The sequence below is a fragment of the Panthera leo genome, chromosome C1 (genome assembly GCF_018350215.1).
Source record: "Panthera leo isolate Ple1 chromosome C1, P.leo_Ple1_pat1.1, whole genome shotgun sequence".
Classification (NCBI taxonomy): Eukaryota; Metazoa; Chordata; class Mammalia; order Carnivora; family Felidae; genus Panthera; species Panthera leo.
The window spans coordinates 213766133-213787573 of NC_056686.1; the positions used below are offsets into that span (position 1 = coordinate 213766133).

General features: G+C 48.8%; 1 protein-coding gene across 6 annotated transcripts in view; it reads left to right on the top strand.

Moving 5' to 3' along the window:
• Positions 1–21441, top strand: part of ATG16L1 (autophagy related 16 like 1) — a 76731-nt gene that overhangs the window by 40272 nt on the left and 15018 nt on the right. For 3 of the 6 annotated variants that reach the window (XM_042950581.1, XM_042950583.1, XM_042950582.1), the window contains exons 2-8: positions 7376–7506; positions 11715–11775; positions 14124–14168; positions 15826–16019; positions 17915–17974; positions 20099–20175; positions 20615–20750. In XM_042950581.1, coding sequence (XP_042806515.1) covers positions 7432–7506; positions 11715–11775; positions 14124–14168; positions 15826–16019; positions 17915–17974; positions 20099–20175; positions 20615–20750 — 648 coding nt within the window. In that variant the 5' untranslated portion in view covers positions 7376–7431. Of the gene's footprint in view, positions 1–1845; positions 2139–2724; positions 2960–7375; positions 7578–11714; positions 11776–14123; positions 14169–15825; positions 16020–17914; positions 17975–20098; positions 20176–20614; positions 20751–21441 lie in introns of those variants that run through there. The other 3 variants (XM_042950571.1, XM_042950572.1, XM_042950577.1) reach the window with 3 other exon arrangements.

Consider the following 21441-nt stretch of genomic DNA (forward strand, 5'->3'; position numbering starts at 1 on the left):
AGGGTTCCGATGCCCATGAGGAATGACCATCTGTGTCCTGATCATGAAAGAGTTACACGTAGAAGATACTGGATTAACTTGCAGCAATGAAGAGAGGTGGAAGGGAAGCTGAGTCCTTCCTAACAATTTCCCCATGGGTCACACACAGTTTGAAAGAAAGGTGGTAATGATTTCCCCATCCCTGGAAGCATTCAGCCACTTCTTATTGTGGATATAGAGTAGAACCAAGCTAGGGGTGGAGTGTGGCCTACATCCTTTTTTTTTTTTAATTTATTTTGAGAGAGAGCAAGCAGGGGAGGGGCGGAGTGAGAGGGGGTGAGAGAATCCTAAGCAGGCTCCACACTGTCAGCACAGAGGCTGATGCAAGGCTTGAACTGACGAACCACGAGATCATGACCTGAGCCGAAACCAAGAGTCGGACGTTCAACCGACTGAACCACCCAGGCGCCCCTGGACTACGTTCTTTTCCGAGGTGTCTGCCCAAACCCCCAGGATTCCATTTATGGTTTCAGATGCCCTAAACCAGCCTGACCTAGAACAGCTGTCTGTTCTTTAGGTCAGTTGACCAAGAGGTGCATGTTGGAATTAAGGTGGCTTTTAAAAGCTCTTGATTCCCTGGCAGTCTTCGTAAATACAGTAGACCCCAGTCTTCTCGGGTCCTCTCTGCTTCGGTGAAACCAAGGCAATGAGGACACAAGGTTTTCATGTTGTAGTTGACGTTTAGCGGAGTATGCCAGCGTTCCTTGCACACGCGCCCTCGTAAAACCCTAACACGATAACCTAGCCCCAAAGCCCATAAGCTTCTTAAGCTGAACATCCCCAGCCTGGTGCTGCGTCTGGTACTGGGAGGGGAAGCCCAGGGCTTGTAGCTTCATGGCACCAGACGCCGACTCCAGAGAAGCTGGCATTGCTGTCGCCAGTGGTTCCCAGACGGCGAGCGTTCAAAGAGCAGTCAGGTTCCAAAATAACTAGAGAAAGATTGACAACTTTTTCTTTGGGCCAAGTAAGGATGTTTTTTTTCTGAACTACCATCTACTCTAATCTTTATTTTATAAGAGAGAGGACATTTTGTTCTTATGCTTAGCAGCTGCATTCTGAAACATTTATGAGTGAAGTGTCATGATGTCTGCATTTTACTTTCAAAGGGTTCCAAAGGAACAAGCAATAGACAGGTGGAGCACACACAGGGAAGTGTTCGTTGTCAGAGCCCAGTGTTGACTGTGTGGGTGTTGCCTGTATTATTCCAGCTTTTCCCTACATTGTAAACAATAGATTTCAGAAAAACGCAAAACTCATGGCAGATCAGTGGCTGCCGGGGACTGGGGAGGTTGGTGGAGAAGTTGATTGAAATAGGGGCCAGGGAACTTCTGGGGGTGATGGCAATGTTCTGTCTTGACCATAGTGGTAGTTAAGCTCCTCAAACTGCACACTTTAAAATGGGCAGACTTGGGGCAACTGGGTGGCTCAGTCGGTTAAGCGTCCAACTTTGGCTCGGGTCATGATCTCGTGGTTTGTGGGTTTGAGCCCTGCATTGGGCTCTATGCTGACAGCTCAGAGCCTGGAGCCTGCTTCAGATTCTGTGTCTCCCTCTCTCCCTGCCCTTCCTCAGCTCGTGCTGTCTCTCTCTGTCTCTCAAAAATGAATAAACATTAAAAAAAATTTTTTTTAATGGGCAGATTTACTTGTGTGTAAAGAATGCCTCAATAAAGAGAGAGAGAGAAAGGACATTTTAATATCCAAAAGCTGAGAACTTCATAACCTTAGGATAATTTACATTGAATGCATTTGGCTCCATAACAAAACTTACAACAGCGCCCTTCTTTTTCTCATTTTTCTGCCAAGCAGAGAAAAATTCATCACAGACCAGAGCCTGGGAATGACTACCAGAGACTCCATTTCCCAACAAATGAGGTCTGGTATCCGGCCCACCCCCAGTTTTTCCCACCTGCCAGGCGTCGGCAGGTCAGCAACTGAAGTCTGCCGATCTGCACCCTCCCAGCAGCCTGGTGCTAAGAGAACGGGCGTCCCAAGAGCACCCACAGCTGCAGGCGGGTCCCAGGTGCTGCGGCCACCGCTCAGGGCAGCCCTTCTGATGCAGACGCTAAAAGAAGCACCCTGGTCATTTGCCTTTCTCTTATGTGCGTGGTTTTTTGTTGTTTTTTTTTAATTTTTGTTTTTTTTTTTTTTTTACGTTTATTTATTTTTGAGACAGAGCATGAACATGGGAGGGGCAGAGAGAGAGAGAGGGAGACACAGAATCTGAAACAGGCTCCAGGCTCTGAGCTGTCAGCACAGAGCCTGACGCGGGGCTCGAACTCACAGATTGCGAGATCATGACCTGAGCCAAAGTCGGACGCTTAACCGTCCAAGCCACCCAGCCGCCCCTGTGTGCGTGTTTTTAAGGGGAAAAAAAAAATCAGAGATTCTTTTAAATTTATGACAATGTTATATTTTAACCATTCCGCTATGGGAGAAGTAAATGACTCTTGGAGAAAAAATTTTTAAAACAGGTGAAACCTAACATACCCACCACACACAGACCACTGTTAGTTCCTTATACGTATCCTTTCAGATTCTGCATATTAAACATGCATATGTGTGTATACACATATAGGCACAAGTTTGCATAGGTGCATAGGTGTGTATTTGCAAGGTGTGATCATATTACGCATGCCATCCTATAATCTTCTTTGTGCAGTCACTAGCTCTCCCTTTTTATTCCAGATATTTCCTTCTTACCTGCCACCTAGACCATATCCAGATTTTCCCAGTAGACCCAAAATGTCCTGTAGATCCGGTTTTTCCAATTGGAGATATGCAGTCTGGGACCACACGTTGCATCTGGAGGTTGGATCCCTTACGTTTTTTGATCTAGTACCTCCCTTTTCTGTGACATTGACTCATGAAAGACATCAGCCACTTTTCCATTCATCTAGTCACTCTCTCGTGCCATCTAGCTCGTTCCTCTCTTCCCTGCATTTCTATAAACTAGAAGTGATGTCTGAAGGCTTAATGGATTCCAGTTAACCCAAGGTGACACGTGACATCTGGTTGGCATCATTGCCAATTCTGAGATTGACCATGGACCATGCCTGGTCCCCCCAGTACTGTGAGGCTTGCACCTTGTGATAAGCCCAGGATCCAAATGCCATCACTTTGGTGCTATAGGAGCAGCCATTTCCCCATCACCTCTTCACCCGAGGCCTTTGACTCCAATGAATAATTGTCTGAGTCAATCATTTCATCGGTATTTGATAGTAACTTTCACCATCATTCAGCCACGGTAAGGCCAACAGATCAGGACACAACGGCCACTGAAAAGATAATCTGTTACAGTTCCCAAAAGGAGGGGACAGCCCATGCCACGTGGGGCCACATGGGGAAGCACCAGATTCCGTCAGGGGGCAGAGGGATGGAGGGGAAAACATGGGCAAGAGTCTCTGTGGTTTCCCCAGGAAAGAGCTGATGAGGCAAGATATGTGGGTTGAAGATTGGGAGAGTTTGAATAACTTCTTCCGGCTCTTTAGTGATGGGCTCTCTCCAGTGTCTGAATCCTGGTCTGGGGATAATTAGGGCAGGGCAGTAGTAGCTCAGTGTGAGAGCCTGACCAGGGAGGAAAGGAGGCCTCCAAGGTGTGTGGGCTCTGAATTGGTTACTTTGCGTATGAAAGGCTGCCTCTAGGAAAGGGCTAGCAGTCTCCAGGGGCCGCAGAGCCCCAGATGGCAAGGCAACAGAAATAGGGAAAATATGGGGCACCTGGCTTGCTCAGAAGAACAGGTGACTCTTGATCGAGGGGTTGTGAGGGGTTGTGAGTTTGAGCTCCACAATGACTGTAGAGATTACATACATACATACATACATACATACATACATACATACATACTAAAATACAGAAAATCAAAAGGCATGGCTGGCTAATGGAATCAGAGTTTGTCAAATGATGTTTTTCTAATTCTGTCATTCCTTTTGCCAGCTACTGCTGGCATTCCTCTGGTTTAAAAAAAAAAAAAACAACACAAAAAAAAGCTTTCCCCCTTAGAAATTTAAAAAGTTTCTGCCAGCTATTACACTGTTGCAATCCAGAGACTCATCGATGGGCTGCTTCAAGGCTAGTGAGATCCCTCTTCTAAGTGCTGGAGATGGGATAGGTAGTCGGAAGTCTCTATCCCCCCTGGAGCATGCATTCCAGGAATGATGGGGCTGGGGACAGACAGGAAAACAAGGCACACAGATTCTCCTGTATGTGAGACAGTGATAAGTGACAAGAAAAATAATGCAGAGAAGGCTGCAAGTTCTGGGCGACCTGGTACATTATAGGCTGTGGGGTGAATGGGGTGACATTGAAGTAAAGACTCAAAGGAAGTGGCTCTCTGTGAGAGGAGTGTTCCAGAACAGGAAACAGTTAAGCGCAAAGGCCCTGTGGCAGCTTTAAAGAAAAGTGAAGAGACCAGTAGGCCGGAGAAGTGGGTGAGGTAGTGAGAAATAAGCCCGTGTCGGCCCACTCAAAGGAGGGATGTGGAGACTCAGCGCACAGGGAAGTGAAGTGAAGTGAAGTAGTCTGACTGGGGCAAATGTTCATTCCCTCCTCCCTTTGTTCTTTGGCGCGTGTTCTTTGGCCTCTGGAAATAAGCGCTCAAAAGGGAGAGGGGAAGAAGAACCAAGAAGTGAAGTGTGTAAGGGTTTGGGACTCCATTGGGGGGGGGGGGGTTTGTACATACTTCCAATAGGTTATAAACCTGTTAACTAGACAGTGTAGCTTTTATTTGGTATTTCTGAAAATGAGTCATCTCCCTTACTTCTCACAAGAGGTAACAGGGGAGCAAATCTGGGAGGGCCTTGCAGGCATTGTCCAGGCAGAGGGGGAGCCCCCGGAATGTTTCCATAGATGCTAACACCCCAAAGTGTTAGAACATGCTTTTTGCTTTGACTTGGCTTCATTCCCAGACACAAGGTCAAGTCCAATAGGTAAATGTGTCTGCAGTGTCCCATGTGTTCATTCCCTGAGTGTTCTTGTGAGCAGCTGTCGTTCTAGGCACCGGGAACGCAGAGGTGAGGGAAACAACAGGATGGGTGCCTGCCCTCCTGGAGCCAAGAGTCAAGTGAGGGAAGAAAGATCATAAAATAACCACACAAGCATCAAATGCAGCTGTGCCTCCAGCCCAGCCCCGGAAGTTGGGGAAGGCTCCCCGGACGATGGGACTCCTCACTTACAGCACGAAGGGTGAAATGAGTCAGCAAGTTGAAGACAGAAGAAGAGGATTGTTTTTTTTTTTTTTAATTTTTTAACGTTTATTCATTTTTTGATAGAGACAGAGCAGAGCGTGAGTGGGGGAGGGGCAGAGAGAGAGGCAGACACAGAATCCAAAGCAGGTTCCAGGCTCTGAACTGACAGCACAGAGCCTGACGCGGGGCTCGAATCCACGTACTGTGAGATCACGACCTGAGCCGAAGGCGGATGCCCAACTGACTGAGCCACCCAGGTGCCCCGAGAAGAGGATTGTTCCGGGCAAAAAAGAACAGTGGGGGTGGGGAAGTGGGGGGAAATGTGGTACAGGACAATGTGGAAAGCAGGTAGAGATTTCAAGATGGTGCCCGTGTCCTGACAACAGTGGGAGATACTAAACGGAGGGGACAGGTCAGGGTTTGGGAGGCCCCTCTTCCACTGCAGACAAGGAGCCGGAGGCTGGACATGGAGGTAGTCAGACGGCAGGAGACATTATGGTCCAAGGAAGCAGAGGGGGTGGTGTGGACTCAGGAGGAGGCTCTGGGGATGAGAAGATGTGGACAGATTCCAGAGACAAGGGGGGAGGTGGGGTGCAGGTGGGGAGAGGAACAGACAAGACTGGGGACAATAATCAGGAGGGCAAGGGGTGGAGGGGAGGCACCCATCTGGTCTGGCTTGAATAACACCAGGATTCGGCTTGAGGTTGACATTTCTCCTTGACCTTTTTGTCTCTATCCCCACGCCCAAGGTTGCATTAGCCACCTGCTGAGTTTAATCAAGTTTGTTGAGCACTCGAAAATCCCCTGTCCTGGTGATACTGGGGGTGAAGGGCTAATCAGTCTATTTCCAGAACCCAAAGAGGGTTAGGATAAAAAGCAGCTTTTCCTGAGCTATCCACCCCCGCACCACGCCTTCCCCACTGGCGCTCCTGCACCTGTGAGCCCCTCTGGACGGAGACTCGTGCCTTTGCCTAATGCTTAGAACTGCTGAAACCATCAATTCGCCGGTCTCAACCCTAATCCCTTCTCCACCCTGCTCCTTAAATGGGATTTGGCTTCTAGACACTGAGACCCGGGTGTGGGCACCCTCCCCAAGTTCCCTACAAATTCCCCACGCACATCAGCCAGGGGCCTCGGTGGGGTCATCTGGTTACACAGAGCCAGGGCCGGCTGCTCACCCCAGAGGGACAGAGCCCTTCTCCTCGCCTCCCGGGCCCATCTGGCTGCACAAGGTACATGACCATCCCCAGCACAAGGCTTCTCGGAAACTCGGGGCAAGCACAGGGAAGAGCAAGGGTCAGGACGATGGGCATTTTCATGTGGTCGCTCTGTCCCAGGTTTGCCTTCTCCGTGTGGTTTCAGGGACTTTGCTTGCTAAAGAGGCTCAGTTCACTGAGTTCCGGACAGCTAAGATGGCTTTTCCACTGTGCGTAAAGCTGGGGAGCAGTGAGAGAACAGGATAGGAAAACAGCTGAGTATGAGTTGCTGGGCAGAACTTCTGGGGACTTGGGGCACCTGGGTGTCTAAGTCAGTTGGGCGTCTGACTTCGGCTCAGGTCATGATCTCACAGTTTGTGGGTTCGAGCCCCGCGTCGGGCTCTGTGCTGACAGCTCAGAACCTGGAGCCTACTTCGGATTCTGTGTCTCCTCCTCTCTCCGCCCCTCCCATGCTCATGCTTTATCTCTCTATCAAAAAATGAATAAACGTTAAAAAAAAATTTAAAAAAGAACTTCTGGGGACTTGACATAGTTTGAAAATAATATTTGTGAAGTGGTTATCTAGTGGTCTTCAGGAACTTTCTCTATTCTAATTACCATAAGACATCGTGAGGATAGAATTTTAAATCCAACCTGGCTAAGTGTTATGATACCAAAGGCTAATCAGGAAGTAAAACCTTCTCATTGGAATCTAGCTGGGCTTCTGAGTGAGGTTTTCTAAGAAATGTTTGAGGCTTATCAAGAAAAATAAAACACATGTTTTTAAAAAAGCACACCACCGTGTAATAGAAACTAGACAAAGACCTTATTTAATCAAACATGGATATTCAAGCAGATCCAAAGAAATGTCTAATGGATCCACAGCATCTCACAAGTTGGTTTTATACCAAGAATGTCCTTGACTGTATATTGAGGATCATTTTACCTTTCCCCAGCCCTCTAACACCTGACTTACATCCCGCGGTGGAAGAAGCTTCCAGGGACAGATAACATGGCGGCCAGCGGGAAGACCGGCAAGGCTGCACCAAACCATGTTATCTTCAAGAAGATCTCCCGGGACAAATCGGTAAGTGGTACAGAAGTGAGCAACTTGATGCAATTTTTTTAAAGGAGCCTTTTCAAGAATAGACACGGGGATGGGGATACCTGGCCAGCTTAGTAGAGCATGCGACTCTTGAACTTGCGGTTGTGAGTTCAAGCTTCACGTTGGGTGTAGAGATTACTCAAAAAAGAAAAAAGAAAAAAGAAAACAAAAAGAATAGACACAATCAACATCAAAACCCTGTGAGGTTGAGGAAGCTCTGTGTCTATTTTCTGTCTCTACGGGTGACAAGGAGATATGAATGAATGAGTGAATTGTACAAATACAACTTCTTTTCAGTCTCATCAGGAATTTAGTCCTGAGACCTGTCATTTTCTCCTCATCTCTCAGTCCCCACCCCTTACCCCCCATTTTACTTGGCTGACCTTGAACCAATGACTTAAATTTTAAACACTATCTTAAAGGGAAGCCTGATGGAAGGTCTACACCACAGCCTCCATGGACGGGGTCTCCTTGCTCCACCTGATGGCTTCTTAGGGGCCAGCAATCTAGCTCGGCACCGTCCAATTCAAGCTGCAAATGTTATATTAAAGTTTCTAGCAGCCACATTTATAAAAAAGAAGAAACAGAGGGAATTGATTTTCATATATACTTTTATTTAACCCGATATAGCCAAAAAACTATCATTTCAACATGCAAATGATATCAAAATTAATTGATGACATTTTACATTCACTTTCTAAGTCTCTGAAGTCTGATATGCATTCTACATTTATAGCACATGTCAGTTTGGAATGATTTTCCAAGTGTCCAGGAGCCCCCTGTAACTAGTCGCCACTGCACTGGACGGTGTAGATCTAGATCATTCTTCTAGTTGACTTCTGAGGGGTTCCCGCGGAAGTGGTTGAGAATTTTCCTTTCAAAGGCTCTTGATACAGTTGGATCAGTCCACTCTTTAAACAATTTTTTTTTTTTCTTTTTGGGGGGACAGAGAGAGACAGAGCATGAATGGGGGAGGGGCAGAGAGAGAGGGAGACACAGAATTGGAAACAGGCTCCAGGCTCCGAGCCATCAGCCCAGAGCCTGACGCGGGACTCGAACCCACGGACCGCGAGATCGTGACCTGGCTGAAGTCGGACGCTTAACTGACTGCGCCACCCAGGCGCCCCAGGATCAGTCCACTCTTTACTCAAGCAGCTTAGACCTGGAGACTGGTTCCGACACTGAGTCTATGTGCAGCACACAGAGAATCATCATCACTGGCCCAAGTAGACGCTTAGCCAGCACATGCGGTTCTGAGATCAGGTGCTCCAGGGACTTCTCAGCGCTCTATTTTCTGTGCTTTGTAAAACTGAACTTTGGATTTTTCCTTTAGGGTTTATCAAATGTTAAGCCTCCCTGGGCCCAAAGGAAACTCTCTGACCCTCATAGTGCAACACAAGAGAAAGAGGTTTGCACAGGGCACTCTGCCCTTTCTGCTCCCAGCTGAGGAACTCCACTGTGGGGTGATAGATAATTTGGGGACTCCTCAACCATTTATTCTCCAAACTCTTTCCCACTTGTGTCTTCCCAACTTCTGGCAGAAGAAGAGAGAAACCACTCCTGCTGGGCCATATGTTTTTCCCACTATTTTATTCCCCACACCTAGATAGACATCCTTTGAACCGAGAAATTTAGAATTTTTGTGCGTGTGGGCAAATCTATCAATTAATGTCTCGCATATTAGGATTATTCCAATTGCAGGCTCTGTATGGCCCCAGGCAGCGTGCACCAGGAGCCCTGGGCCCATTTCTCTGTGATTCTCTCCACTCTGCCCTCTTCTGTGGTCTTCATCCTCCAGCTGGTGGCAAGATGGCTGCCCTAGCTCCAGCCATCTCATCCTCACTTCCTTCCTGAGAAAGGAAAAGACTGTTGCCTTCCTGGTGTCTCTTCTTAAGAGTGGGAACATATTTTCCCAGTAGCCTCCAGCAGACTTCTGTCATATCTGATTGGTCAAAACTGGCTCACATGCCCACCCTAAACCAATCCTGAGCCAAAGGAATTGGATGATCATCATTGGATCAGGTCAGTCAAGAATTATCCTCTGGGGCTGGCCTCTTCTTAGCCTGGGCCCCATGGGGATGGTGAACCCTGAACGCAGTTGGCGACTTCTGTCCAGGAAGAAGGGCACATGGGTCTGTTGGTTGAGCAAACAACATGTCGGCTGCACCTCTGCATTGTTCGGCCCCACTTCCCTACCTGCTCCTGTCCCTTCCCCCACTCCCTTTCCAGTTGCAGCAGAACACATGCCTTTGCTCCCATCCAAGGTTCATGCTGTTTACACGTACGTCTCTCGGTCCACCTCCTCCTTAGAGTCTTACCATCAGCTTCCTTCTCTACCAGTACTTTGTCTGAACGTAAAAGCAAGGATGGACCTCGTGCATATTTTAAAAACATTTTTTTAATGTTTATTTATTTTTGAAGGAGAGAGACAGAGCATGAGCGGGGGAGGGGCAGAGAGGGAGACACAGACTCTGAAGCAGGCTCCAGGCTCTGAGCTGTCAACGCAGAGCCAGATGTGGGGCTCAGACTCACAAACTATGAGATCGTGACCCGGGCCGAAGCCCGATGCTTAGCCGACTGAGCCACCCGGGCGCCCCCGGACCTCAGGTGTATTAAAGACAGCAACCAACAAACTCCCCTTAACCTACCACCTTTCCAGCTCCTCTTCCTCCAAGCTAAAGCTTGAAAAAGAAGAAAACACACTCTCTCCATCCACCTTCTCTCTTCCCTCCTCCCTGCCTCAGTCAGCTGCCCAACTGGCTTTCCTCTCGTCCATCCATTCTCCACTTTGATGCCAATGTCATCTCTTCTATAAAATGGGGCTAATTCCTGTCTCATAGAGCAGTTGTGGGGATTCAGTGGAAGACTGTAGTCAGTGCTTAGCTTGGCACCTGGGACATGATAAGCACCGAAATGCTATTCAGTCTTTCGTCCTGCTTAAAATGCTTCAACAGCTTTAAGGTTGGAACCATCAGCCTGCATCCCCATTTGGTGGCCCTTCACCTGCAGATGAAACCATTGGTTCCAGAAGCATTCTCTTGGTTCTGGGCTCACACCATCCTTCCCAGCCACCTGACTATGCAGTCCTTCGGGTGTTTCATCAATAATACAAATAACTTAGAAGGCACGGGGATTCACTCCAGAGTATCTGATGTGAGGGAGTAGATCTAGGAGATGATTGAATGCCAACAAATTATTTTGGGTGGTTCATGGAAATAAAAATATGAATTTAAGAGGCTTAGGGATGAAAGGGGCTAGGAAAGTGCGTGAACTCACTCATTGGGGCCCTTAGCAAATGCTGATCAGATCCCTGCAGTGTATCAGACACTGTGGCAGAAACCTTGACGGCTGAAAGGTGAAAGAATTCTTACCATTAAGGCACTCACAACCCTGTGGCTTAGAGCGGTGCGCTTTGATGAACACGACCTATGTGCTTCCATAAAGGGGGTTGGCAGAGACCTTCACTACCAGGGGCATGGAAACAGACAGCAAGAGGACCAAAACCATGGTCATTGCCCCCCAACTCCCCACACCCTCTTTCTCAGGGCATGGGTTCAGGTTTTCCCATACAGGAGCTCATCTGGTAGGATTTCAGGGATTACGGAACTCCTCCTGCCTCTTTACTCAGTTCAGAAATTCCTCTAATGAGGAGGGGAAACTGGTTCATTCAACAGCCAGCTGTAAGAGGCTTAAGTGTTGGGAGGAGACTCACGTGCATAAGCATAACTTTCCACGGAAGTATTATCAGTGAATTCAACAAGGTTACCTGGATGATCTCAGACCTGGGATGTCAGACCTGGGTTTCCCAGACCTCCAGGCTCTGGGAAAAGGTGGGAGAATGGGGACCATCCAAGGGGGTGGGAAGAATCCCTTGGAGCAGATTTATGGGGCTGAAGAAAGAGCACACCTTGCCTGCAATCCATAGTCTCTGCCCACAGCCAAGCAGGGAGAGAGTGGGTGATGGGCAAGCTGCAGGGCCAGGCAGCAGCTCAAGACGAATCAAAATGTGCCAGCTGTTGTGGGGCCAGGGGTTTTGTTTGTTTGGTTTTGGTTGTTTTGTTTTGTTGTTGTTTTGTTTTGTTTTTGTTTTCTTTTGTTTTTTTTTTCGGTTGTTGCTGATTTTTAACATGAAGGCTTTAGTGCTTTAGTGTTCTTTGGCCACTTGGAATCCACATGTGTTCTTCCCACAGGTGACCATCTACCTGGGGAAGAGAGACTATATAGACGATGTTGACCAAATAGAGCCTGTGGGTAAGTTGAGTTTGGAGTAAGATTGTAATTTAAAAAAAAATTTTTTTTTTAACATTTATTCATTTTTGAAGACAGAGAGAGACACATCGTGAGTAGGGGAGGGGCAGAGAGAGAGGAAGACACAGATTCTGAAGCAGGCTCCAGGCTCTGAGCTGTCAGCACACAGAGCCCAACACGGGGCTTGAACCCACAAACCGCAAGATCATGACCTGAGCCGAAGTCGGAAGCTCAACTAACAGCCCCCCAGGCGCCCCAAGATTGTAATTTTAATGATGGTTTTCCTTTAAGTCATCAGACAACTGCTAGTTTTGTATTTCTTTCAAATCAGTTCAAATCAGCTTTGCTAATAATCTAATTGTAGGAATGCAAATTAAAACATGAGGTGCAATGCTGATTAGAAACAATTACAGAGCGTGGGGGAGACAAAGGACTCATTTCTAGAATATATAGAGAAACTCAACAGTAAGAACAACAAAATCCAATTAGAATTATGCACAAAGGGGTGCCTGGGTGGCTTAGTCAGTTAAGCATCCGACTCTTGATTTTGGCTCAGGTCCTAATCTCATGGTTCGTGATTTGGACCCCAGAGTCGGGCTCTGAGCTGACAGGCAGAGCCTGCTTGGGGTTCTCTCTCTCCCTCTCTCTCTGCCTCTCCCCTGCTCACTCACTCACTCTCTCTCTGTCTCAAAAATAAATAATCTTAAAAACAATAGAGTAAAACTGTACATAAAACAAAGAAAACACACAAAAAACATGAAAAGCAGTTCATCAGAGAAGATGTATGTATGGCAAAAAAGAACACGGAAAAATGTTCAACATCATTAGCCACTAGGGAAATGCAAATTAAAGCACGGTGAGTTGAAATATCATTATACACCTGTCAGGATGGCTAAAATTAAAAATGGCAACCATACCAAACGGTGGTGAGGATACTGGGAACTGGATCACTCATACATCGCTGGCCGGGATGTAAAGTGGAACAGCTCCTCCGGAAAATAGTTTTGGGGTTTCTTTAAAACTTAAACATACACTTACCAGATGACCCAGCAATTGCATTCCGGGCACTCATCCCAGAGAAACAAAAACTCACGTCTACACAAAAACCTGTCCACGATTGTTTATAGCAGCTTTATGTGTGAGAGCTCCAAGCTGGAAGGAACCAAAATGTCTCTCAATATGTGAAGAAGGTTAAGCAAGCTGCTGTACATCCATACCGTGAAATTCTACTCGGCAATGAGAAAGAATGAGCCGCTGATACACGCCACAGCTTATGGCTCTCAAGGGCATTGTGCTGAGCGGGAAGAGCCAGTCTCAAAGGCTATATACCGTGTGATTTCACTTATATAACAATCTAGAGATGGCCAAATTATAGAAATGATAAACTGATGAGTAGTTCCCCGGGGACAGAGGATGGTGGGGGAGGGGATGATCCAAGAGATTGCTCTATGGTGGGGGGAACCTCTTTTTATCGATTGCAGTGGTGGTTACACAAAACTCCACATGAGATAAAATGACTTTAGAACTATACACACACTGTATCCTGTAACCATGTCAGCTTCCTGGTTTCGATATTGCAGGACGGTTATCTAAGATGTAACCACTGGAAGAGACCGAACGAAGGATACGCAGGGACTCTCTGTGCTATCTTTGCAACTTCCTGCGAATCTATAATTATTCCAAGTAAAATCGCTATTTTTAAAAAGACTGTAAAAAAAAAAAAAACCCAACCCTGGCATTTTTAGGCACTTGAGGATGAGAATGTCCCTCAGCAGAACATTTTCTGGAAGGTCATTTGGCAATATGTCATCAAAAGCCAAATCCGGTTCTACCACTGATAGATCAAAGATGTATGTAGTAACGATGGTCCTCGCAATACTCGTTATAATGGGGAAAACTGGAAACAACTTAAATGCCCTAACAAGAGGGGGGTTAATTAAATAATTTATGGTGCATCCATTCAATGAAGCAATAGCAATGTATAGTCATTAAAATGATTAGTACATTGTGTGTGTGTGTGTGTAAGAATAGATGTTTGCAATATATAGTTGCATGAGAAAAGCAGTTAACCGAATAGTATATAGAGTGGGATCTCAATTTTTCAGTAAAATCATCCATATAAGTGTATGTACATCTGGAAAAAAAACCTGTGCCGATATCTTGACAATGGGTATCTCTAAATGGTGGAAATTTGGGTGACTTTGTTCGCTCTTTGCTTAACTCTCCTTTCTGATTTTCCTATAATGAACATGGATTACTGTGTAATTAAAGAACCACAGATAAATATATAAAGAAGGCCTCTGGTCTCTTTCATCTTGTCCACCCTCATTATCCTTTTCCTTTCCGTGTAGATGGTGTCGTGTTGGTGGATCCTGCACTTGTGAAGGGAAAGAAAGGTGAGGCGGGCTTCTTGAACTCTGAGGACCTGGTCTGGTCTGGTCTTGGCTGGCTCTGGGGGCGGAGGGTCGGGGAGCCCGCTGGCGCTCTCTCACACCCATCACTGCCAGGCCCTGTCGCCCACACTCCCCGGTATAATCTTCAGGACCCTGTCCTGTTCACGTCAGAGCTCATTGTCCTCATTTCCCACATGAAGGCAAAGACCCAAGGGAGTCACTTGTTCAGGGTGGCAGGACAGGTAAATGGTGGACGGAGCGTGGAGAGCAGGTCTGTGGGCTCCATCAGCTCTGTGGTCACCCTGTGCCTTGTGGCTCTCTGCTGGAGGCAAACTCAGGAGGGAAATTGATGGGAAATTGAGCCCTGCTGGAAGGCTCATTTTTTTAAATGCTGACTGTGGTGGTTCTGAACCACAGCATCACAGCATCCCTGAAGACGTCTGGCAGCTGTGGCGTGTGTGGCAAGTAATTTGGTGCTAATAACAGTTGTGTGAACTAAATTAGGGCAGACCCCAGTTCTCCTTATGATAACGTTACTGACTCTGTTCCATTGTGAATACGCTTTTTAGAGTGGTTGCTACTGGCAACTACAAGGCGTCATTCCCACCCCTGGATGTGACCACGGAAGCACGTCAGAGGTGGGGCCATCAGTACCCAGGGGTCATGGCAGCAATGGGGTTGAAAACCACCCCTTCTGCTGTCTCTGACTTCCTCCTGGGTATCCTGCTTCCCTCTGGCACCAGGAGGATCCTGGTTTGAGCCCTGACAGCCCACACCCTTGGCCAGAGAAGGCCTCCCGCTCTGAGGGAAAGCACTGTCCAGTGAGGGAGGCATAACGCCCAGGCATCTCTGGGCACCTTCTCTTACAAACACTGGATGAGGGACAGGCAAGTGATCATTGGCTCTTCTGAGCTTAGTGGGGAGGACACAGACAAAATCTACAACCGATGACTTCTAGGACTTGGGGCACCACTTCTGATATGCTTCCTGTTCAAGAATAATGAGCTTTGCATGCTTTTATTTACCCCATTAAAGACTGTTGTAAATAGTCCTCCCTCAAAACGTATAGTTTTTATATAATCCATTTTGGTTCACTGGAGGCACAGATTATATCTGTTTGATTAACCTGAATTTGCAGAAGTTTTGGCTTAGAGAATGCTTGATGGGTTTCTGAACAATGTGAAAGAAGCGTTTCTGGGATCTGGTTTCATCTGTCCTCTTGGTCCATAAGGCCCTGGCCAGCGCCTCTGGCAGGCCCCTGTCTGGCACAGGTCTGTTTTGCTCCCTAGTGCTGTTTCCCTCTGCTTATCACCTTCATTCTCAACTCCATGCAGACATCCTGTCCCCAGAAGCCCAGCGACCTCGCACCTCCTGAGGTCCCTGAGCAGGCGGGTCAAGAGGAGGGGGTGATAGGGTGGAGGACACAGGGGAGCCTGAAGGCAAAACAGGCGGTTCATGGAAGGTGCCTCTGTGTCCTCTGACATACACTTTAGAGTAATTAACACAAGCCCCAGGGAAGGTGCTGGATCTGCAGAAACAGGTGGGTGCTGTGGTTCTAGATGCTAATGGGTGGATGTCGGTGGCTGCCCCACACCCACTCAGCCAGGCAGAGGCGCCACGCCAGTGGGACAAGCCCATCCTCCTCTTGTCTCCCTTCCAGTGTACGTCTCTCTGACCTGCGCCTTCCGGTACGGCCAGGAAGACATCGATGTGATTGGCCTGACCTTCCGCAGGGACCTGTACTTCTCCCAGGTCCAAGTGTTCCCTCCTGTGGGGGCCGCGGGGGCCCCCACAAAGCTTCAGGAGAGCCTGATGAAGAAGCTGGGGGAGAACACATACCCCTTCCTGCTCACGGTGGGTGACTCCTCTCCCCTCTCCCCTCTCCCCTCTCCCCTGCCCCGGCTCCTTCACCTTCCAGTGCGACCAGGAGCGAAGGAGGAGGGGACAGAGTAATGACTTCACATTTGTGGGCCTTCAAATTGCATCCTTGGAGGAAATTCTAGATTGCACGGGCTGTGATTGTCTTTTTTTAAGTCCTTGAAAATAGCCTCTCAGCCTTTGAAGGCCCCATTTCAACCCACGGTTTAAATATTTCCCTTCATCTGACCAGCTAATTACACGGGCACGTTATTCCCTCACTTGCTGATCTATAAAAAGAAAGAAGTGCCCCTCGTTTGGCCTGGACTCGTTCTAGACGTGAAAGGGCTCCCTGCAGGATGGGAGAGCTTACTGAAGTCGGAAGTCATCTGTACCCTTGACCACTGTTCAGTGGTCACGGCAGATGAGTGGCTCCACCTCTCCTGGGGCTTTGTCCCACCTGGTGAGACCTGGTGACCCACGGTGCCAGCCTGCGTGCCTCTGAAGACTTGGGCGTGAACTCAGTACAGCCAAAGCAGCTACTGCCGTCCCTATGAGCGTGTCTGTGTGTCTTACGATTATCTATTGCTCCAAAGTTACACGGCTCAGCCTCGAAAGGGAAGGGAAATTCTGACACATGCTGCAACACGAACGAACCTTGAAAACATCAGACTAAGTGAAAGAAGCCAGACACAAAAGGACAGACTGTATGATTCCACCGACAGGAAAGGCCTGGAGCAGTCAGATTAATAGAGACAGAACATAGAATGGCAGGTGCCAGGGAATGGGGCAGGGGGAGGGGGAAGGAATCAGTGTTGACCGGGTACAGGGTTTCAGTTTGGGACAAGAGGAATGTTCTGGAGACGGATGGTGGGGATTATTGCAGAACAAGGTTGGATGAACTTCATGCCAATAAACTATACACTTAAAATGTTTAAGTTTTACATTATGCATTTTACCACAACCTTTTTTTTTTTAATCACTTAAAAAAAAAAAGTTTTGTGGTCGTGCATGTCCTCATGATCTTGTACTGGGAGTTTGAAGTGACGTAACTTTTTTTTTTTTAATGTTTGTTTGTTTGTTTATTTTTGAGACAGAGACGGAAACAGAGACAGAGACAGAGAGACAGAGCACGAGCAGGGGAGGGGCAGAGAGAGAGGGAGACACTGAATCTGAAGCGGGCTCCAGGCTCCGAGCGGTCAGCACAGAGCCCGACGTGGGGCTTGAACTTATGAACCGCAAGATCATGACCTGAGCCGAAGTCAGACACTCAACCGACTGAGCCACTCGGTCGTCCCTGAATTGCCATAACTTTTTAGAGATAACAAGCCAGCATGTATCAAGAACCTTTAAAATGTGATTTTGACCTGATGGTTCCCTTTCTAGCAGCATAGCCTCTGGACTTAATTAGAGAAAATTGTGCTAAGGTAGATGAAGAAGGAGGTTTATTGTAGCATTGTTTATCATGGCAAAAAAAAAAAGCAAAGCACCATTTCATGAAGGGCCAGCCTGTGAAGGGGGCCGGCGAAATTAAATGTGGTGTTAACAAAGCCCCAGAAACAGTGGTGCAGAGCTCGCACATAGAAAAACGGTCATAACGCATTCTGAGTAGGGCTAGGGTGGCGATGTGAGCAAAGCAGAGGACAGGACGTGTGCATCATTGGCCTCATTTCTGTAGAGCACACATCTGCATACGTGTTTGTGGGCAAGGGTGCCCATAGGACGCTTGCAAGTTTGTGTCTGTGATGTTATTCCGGGTGACCACGGTGTTTCTGTTTGTTTGTTTTTGTGGTTTTTGCTTGCTCGTCATCGTCTTCCAGTTTTTGTACATTGAGTGCATATTACACGTGGAAGAACCCCCTCTGAACAAAATGATTTGTTTCTTCCCACAGTTTCCTGACTACTTGCCCTGTTCAGTGATGCTGCAGCCTGCTCCACAAGATACGGGGAAGGTTAGTTCAAAAAGAAATGCCATGGATTAATTCATTCCTTCAAAAGACTTTATATATATATATATATATATATATATATATATATATATATATATATTTTTTTTTTTTTTTTTTTTTTTTTTTTTTTTTTTTTGAGAGGGGAGGGACAGAGAGAGAGTGGGGAAGAGACAGTCCCAAGCAGGCTACAGTGCTACCAGCACAGAGCCCAACGTGGGGCTCCATCCTATGAATGGTGAGATCGTGACCAGGGCCGAAATCGAGAGTCGGACGCTTCACCCACTGAGCCACCCAGGTGCCCCTCAAAAGACTTTTAAAAATAGCCATATATTGTGGAAAATTTCAAATAGATACAAAAGTAGAGAGACATTCTAATGAATCTGGCCACTGCACTGCGAGGGGCTGCATGGGTCAAGCATGAGCTCCAAAGGAAGAGAGAAGCAAAGGGGCTGAGTGTGTATAAGGAGGAGTGGCCAGGGGGCTCTAAGTGGTGGGCAGAGGCTCTAAGCCTTGAAGGAGGGTGGTGAGGACAGGAGGCGAGAGTGAAAGGTGTCAGGACCCAGGGACTACAGGCCCTGAAATCGGAGGTGTCACGAGCGAGAGGGCTAGACAGGAGTGAAGTGAAGACCATAGTGGCGAGGCTGATCCCGGAGTACAGAGGGGCACGGTGACAGACACCACAATCTGGGCAGGGATTTCCTATGTGGGGATCTTGCCCCACTGGTGGTTTGTGAAATCGGTGCAGTGAACCAGAAGGAACATTTGAGAAAAATCGAATAGAATGAAGTAGGATAAAATGGGGAATCTGCACAAACCTCAGTGTTACTTCCCGAGCCATTTCACACACGCATGTCTGTTTACTGGGCCACATTATAAACTTTGCTTCTTACCGTGGGGGTGGCCTGAAACATTTGAAAGCCACTGGTCCAGGAAAACCCAGATGTGGGTGGCCAAGATGGAAGAAGACGAGGTCACTAAATCAGAGTGGGGGACCCTGTGCCAACCCAAGTGCTCCCTCTACTCCATCCCAGCAGCAGGGCTGTGGGCATGAGCTGGGCCCATGGAGGCCCGGGAGGGGAGCGGCTGCACGGCCGAGGCCCTCGGGGCCCTAGAGCTGGGGAGACCCTGGAGCTGGAACGGCAAGAACACCAAGGAGTTTGTCAAATATAAAAAAGAGGGAGACAGAGAGGCTTGAAGCATTCGGGTAGAAGGAACAGCATGTGTCCAGGGTGGACCAGAGTGAGGCTTGGCTTGTATAGGCAGCATCTTTAACGAAGTGGGTACAGGCGGAGCGAGGAGGGACAGAGAGGGCTCGGTCATGCCACTAAGCAGTGCCGGCGTGATGGTGGGTAGTGGTGCCGGTGTGTTTGCGACCTAGATTTCAGACTCGCCACGATTCCACAGCTGCAGAGCCAATGAGGCTGTGGCTGGTATGCCACCATCAACGCAGCTGGCCTCGTGCCCTTTCTCCCTCCGGGCAGTGGGTGAGGGCGGTGCGGCCCCCATGCCCCCCACGAGTGATAATGTGCAGAGACGAGCAGGCTGGGGGGGGGCCCCGTGCGGCTGGGGGTGGAAGGTGTGGGGGGACGCTTTTGCTTTACCCACGCAACATACCGTTAGGTAGGTCATTTCAACGTTAGCAGACTTTGCTCCAAATTCCATTTCCAGCTTCTCAGCACAAGTTGGAAGAGCCGCCAGCACCAGACCCCCCGGTCCAGCCTGGCCATTGACCGTGCCCCTCCCTGCCCCCCTCCCCCACCCTGGGCCGGGCGTTGGTGGCCGGCATGGGCCGTCGAGGGCCTTCTGTTGCTCTGTGAGCACCTGAGTCTGGCCCCCACTGTAGGTAGTGTGACACACATGCAGGGTCACATCTAGAGGGACAACTAAATGGGGGGGGGTGGACACCATACATGATCACCTTGGGGGCTTGGGGACCACGGTGTGCTTCTCGTGCTGATGTCATTATTTCCTTACACGGCGAATCTCTCCTCACTGGGGCAGCCCCAAAAAGGACATGGCGAAGATAGAAAGAGAAGGTGGCACATAACATCCCGTGGGCAGTGTGACCCCAGCCCCCAGGAAGGGAGGTGCTGACTTAGGCCTTGTCTCTTCTCTTGCCCCCTGCAGTGCTGTGGGGTCGACTTTGAGGTCAAAGCATTCGCCAGAGACAGCACAGAGGACGAGGAGGACAAAGTGCCCAGGAAGTAAGAGTGTAGCTGTGGGAGGAGGGGTGGTGCTGGGGAGGGGGGGCAAGGAACTAGGGTAGAAAACCACCCCTTGCTTTGGCTCCGTGAACAGGAGCTCTCCCCACAGGGCTGCGTGGCCAGGCAGTCAGGAAAGACTGTCTACGCAAGGGGCGGGTCAGTGGCTGATCATTTGAGGGGTGATGGAGAGGAGTTAGCAACCTCAGGGGTTCACATAAGCCTCTGAAAGACTCCAGATTCCCCCTCCCTCCCTCCCTCCCTCTGTCCCTTCTTCCTTCCTTTCTTTTTAAGTTTATTTATTTTGAGAAAGAGAGCGCACATAAGCGAGAGTGGGAGAGGGGCAGAGAGAGAGGGAGAGCTCTGTCAGCAGAGAGCCTGACGCGGGGCTTGAACTCACAACCTGTGAAATCATGACCTGAGCCCAAATCTTCATCCGCAGGAGCTCCGTGCGTTTACTGATCCGCAAAGTACAGCACGCGCCCCTGAAGATGGGCCCCCAGCCCCAAGCAGAGGCCGCCTGGCAGTTCTTCATGTCCGACAAGCCCTTGCACCTCGCGGTCTCCCTTGACAAAGAGGTGAGCAGGTGACAAAGAGGTGTGTCCCGTGTGGGAGCAGGCCTGGGGGACAGGCCCCGGGCCCCCGTCTGCTGTGAGTGTGTGGCACGAGATCTTGTTTCTAGGCACAGTAAAGCACCAGCATTTGTGAGCAGTTGGCATTTTTCATAATTTGGAGCTCGTGGAGGTGACCCTTAGAATAGCGTCCTGCTGGCCACATTCCCCTATACCGCCAGTCCTGACCAACTCGGGAAAGGGGTGGTGGTCTCCACATCCCCCTGCCCCAGACTCTTTTTCGCCCCCTCTGCCCCCACGGGCCTCATTTACCAGTGTAGCACCAGTGGGTGCAGCTTTGCAAATGGTTTACTTCCCCTGGGAAATTTAAGTTTCAACATCATGAGGAAGGGGTGGCTGAATCACGTGAATGTCATCACTCAAGTATGTCACAGTGGAAAAGGGCGAAGAAGCACCAGCCAAGGCCGTCTCTGGTCCTCTGGTTGCCAAGAGCTGGGCACACACATGGGCAAAAGCTCAACATACTGGGTGGTGTGTGTGTGTGTGTGTGTGTGCGTGTGTGTGCACGCGCATTCCCGTGTGTGCGCATGTATGTCCGGGTGTGCCCACCTGGGCCTAGATCACGTGGGGAGCATTGCGGACGGGAGTTTGGCTACTGGGCTCCCAGTGATTCCCAGTCACTGCACTCATCCTGCCC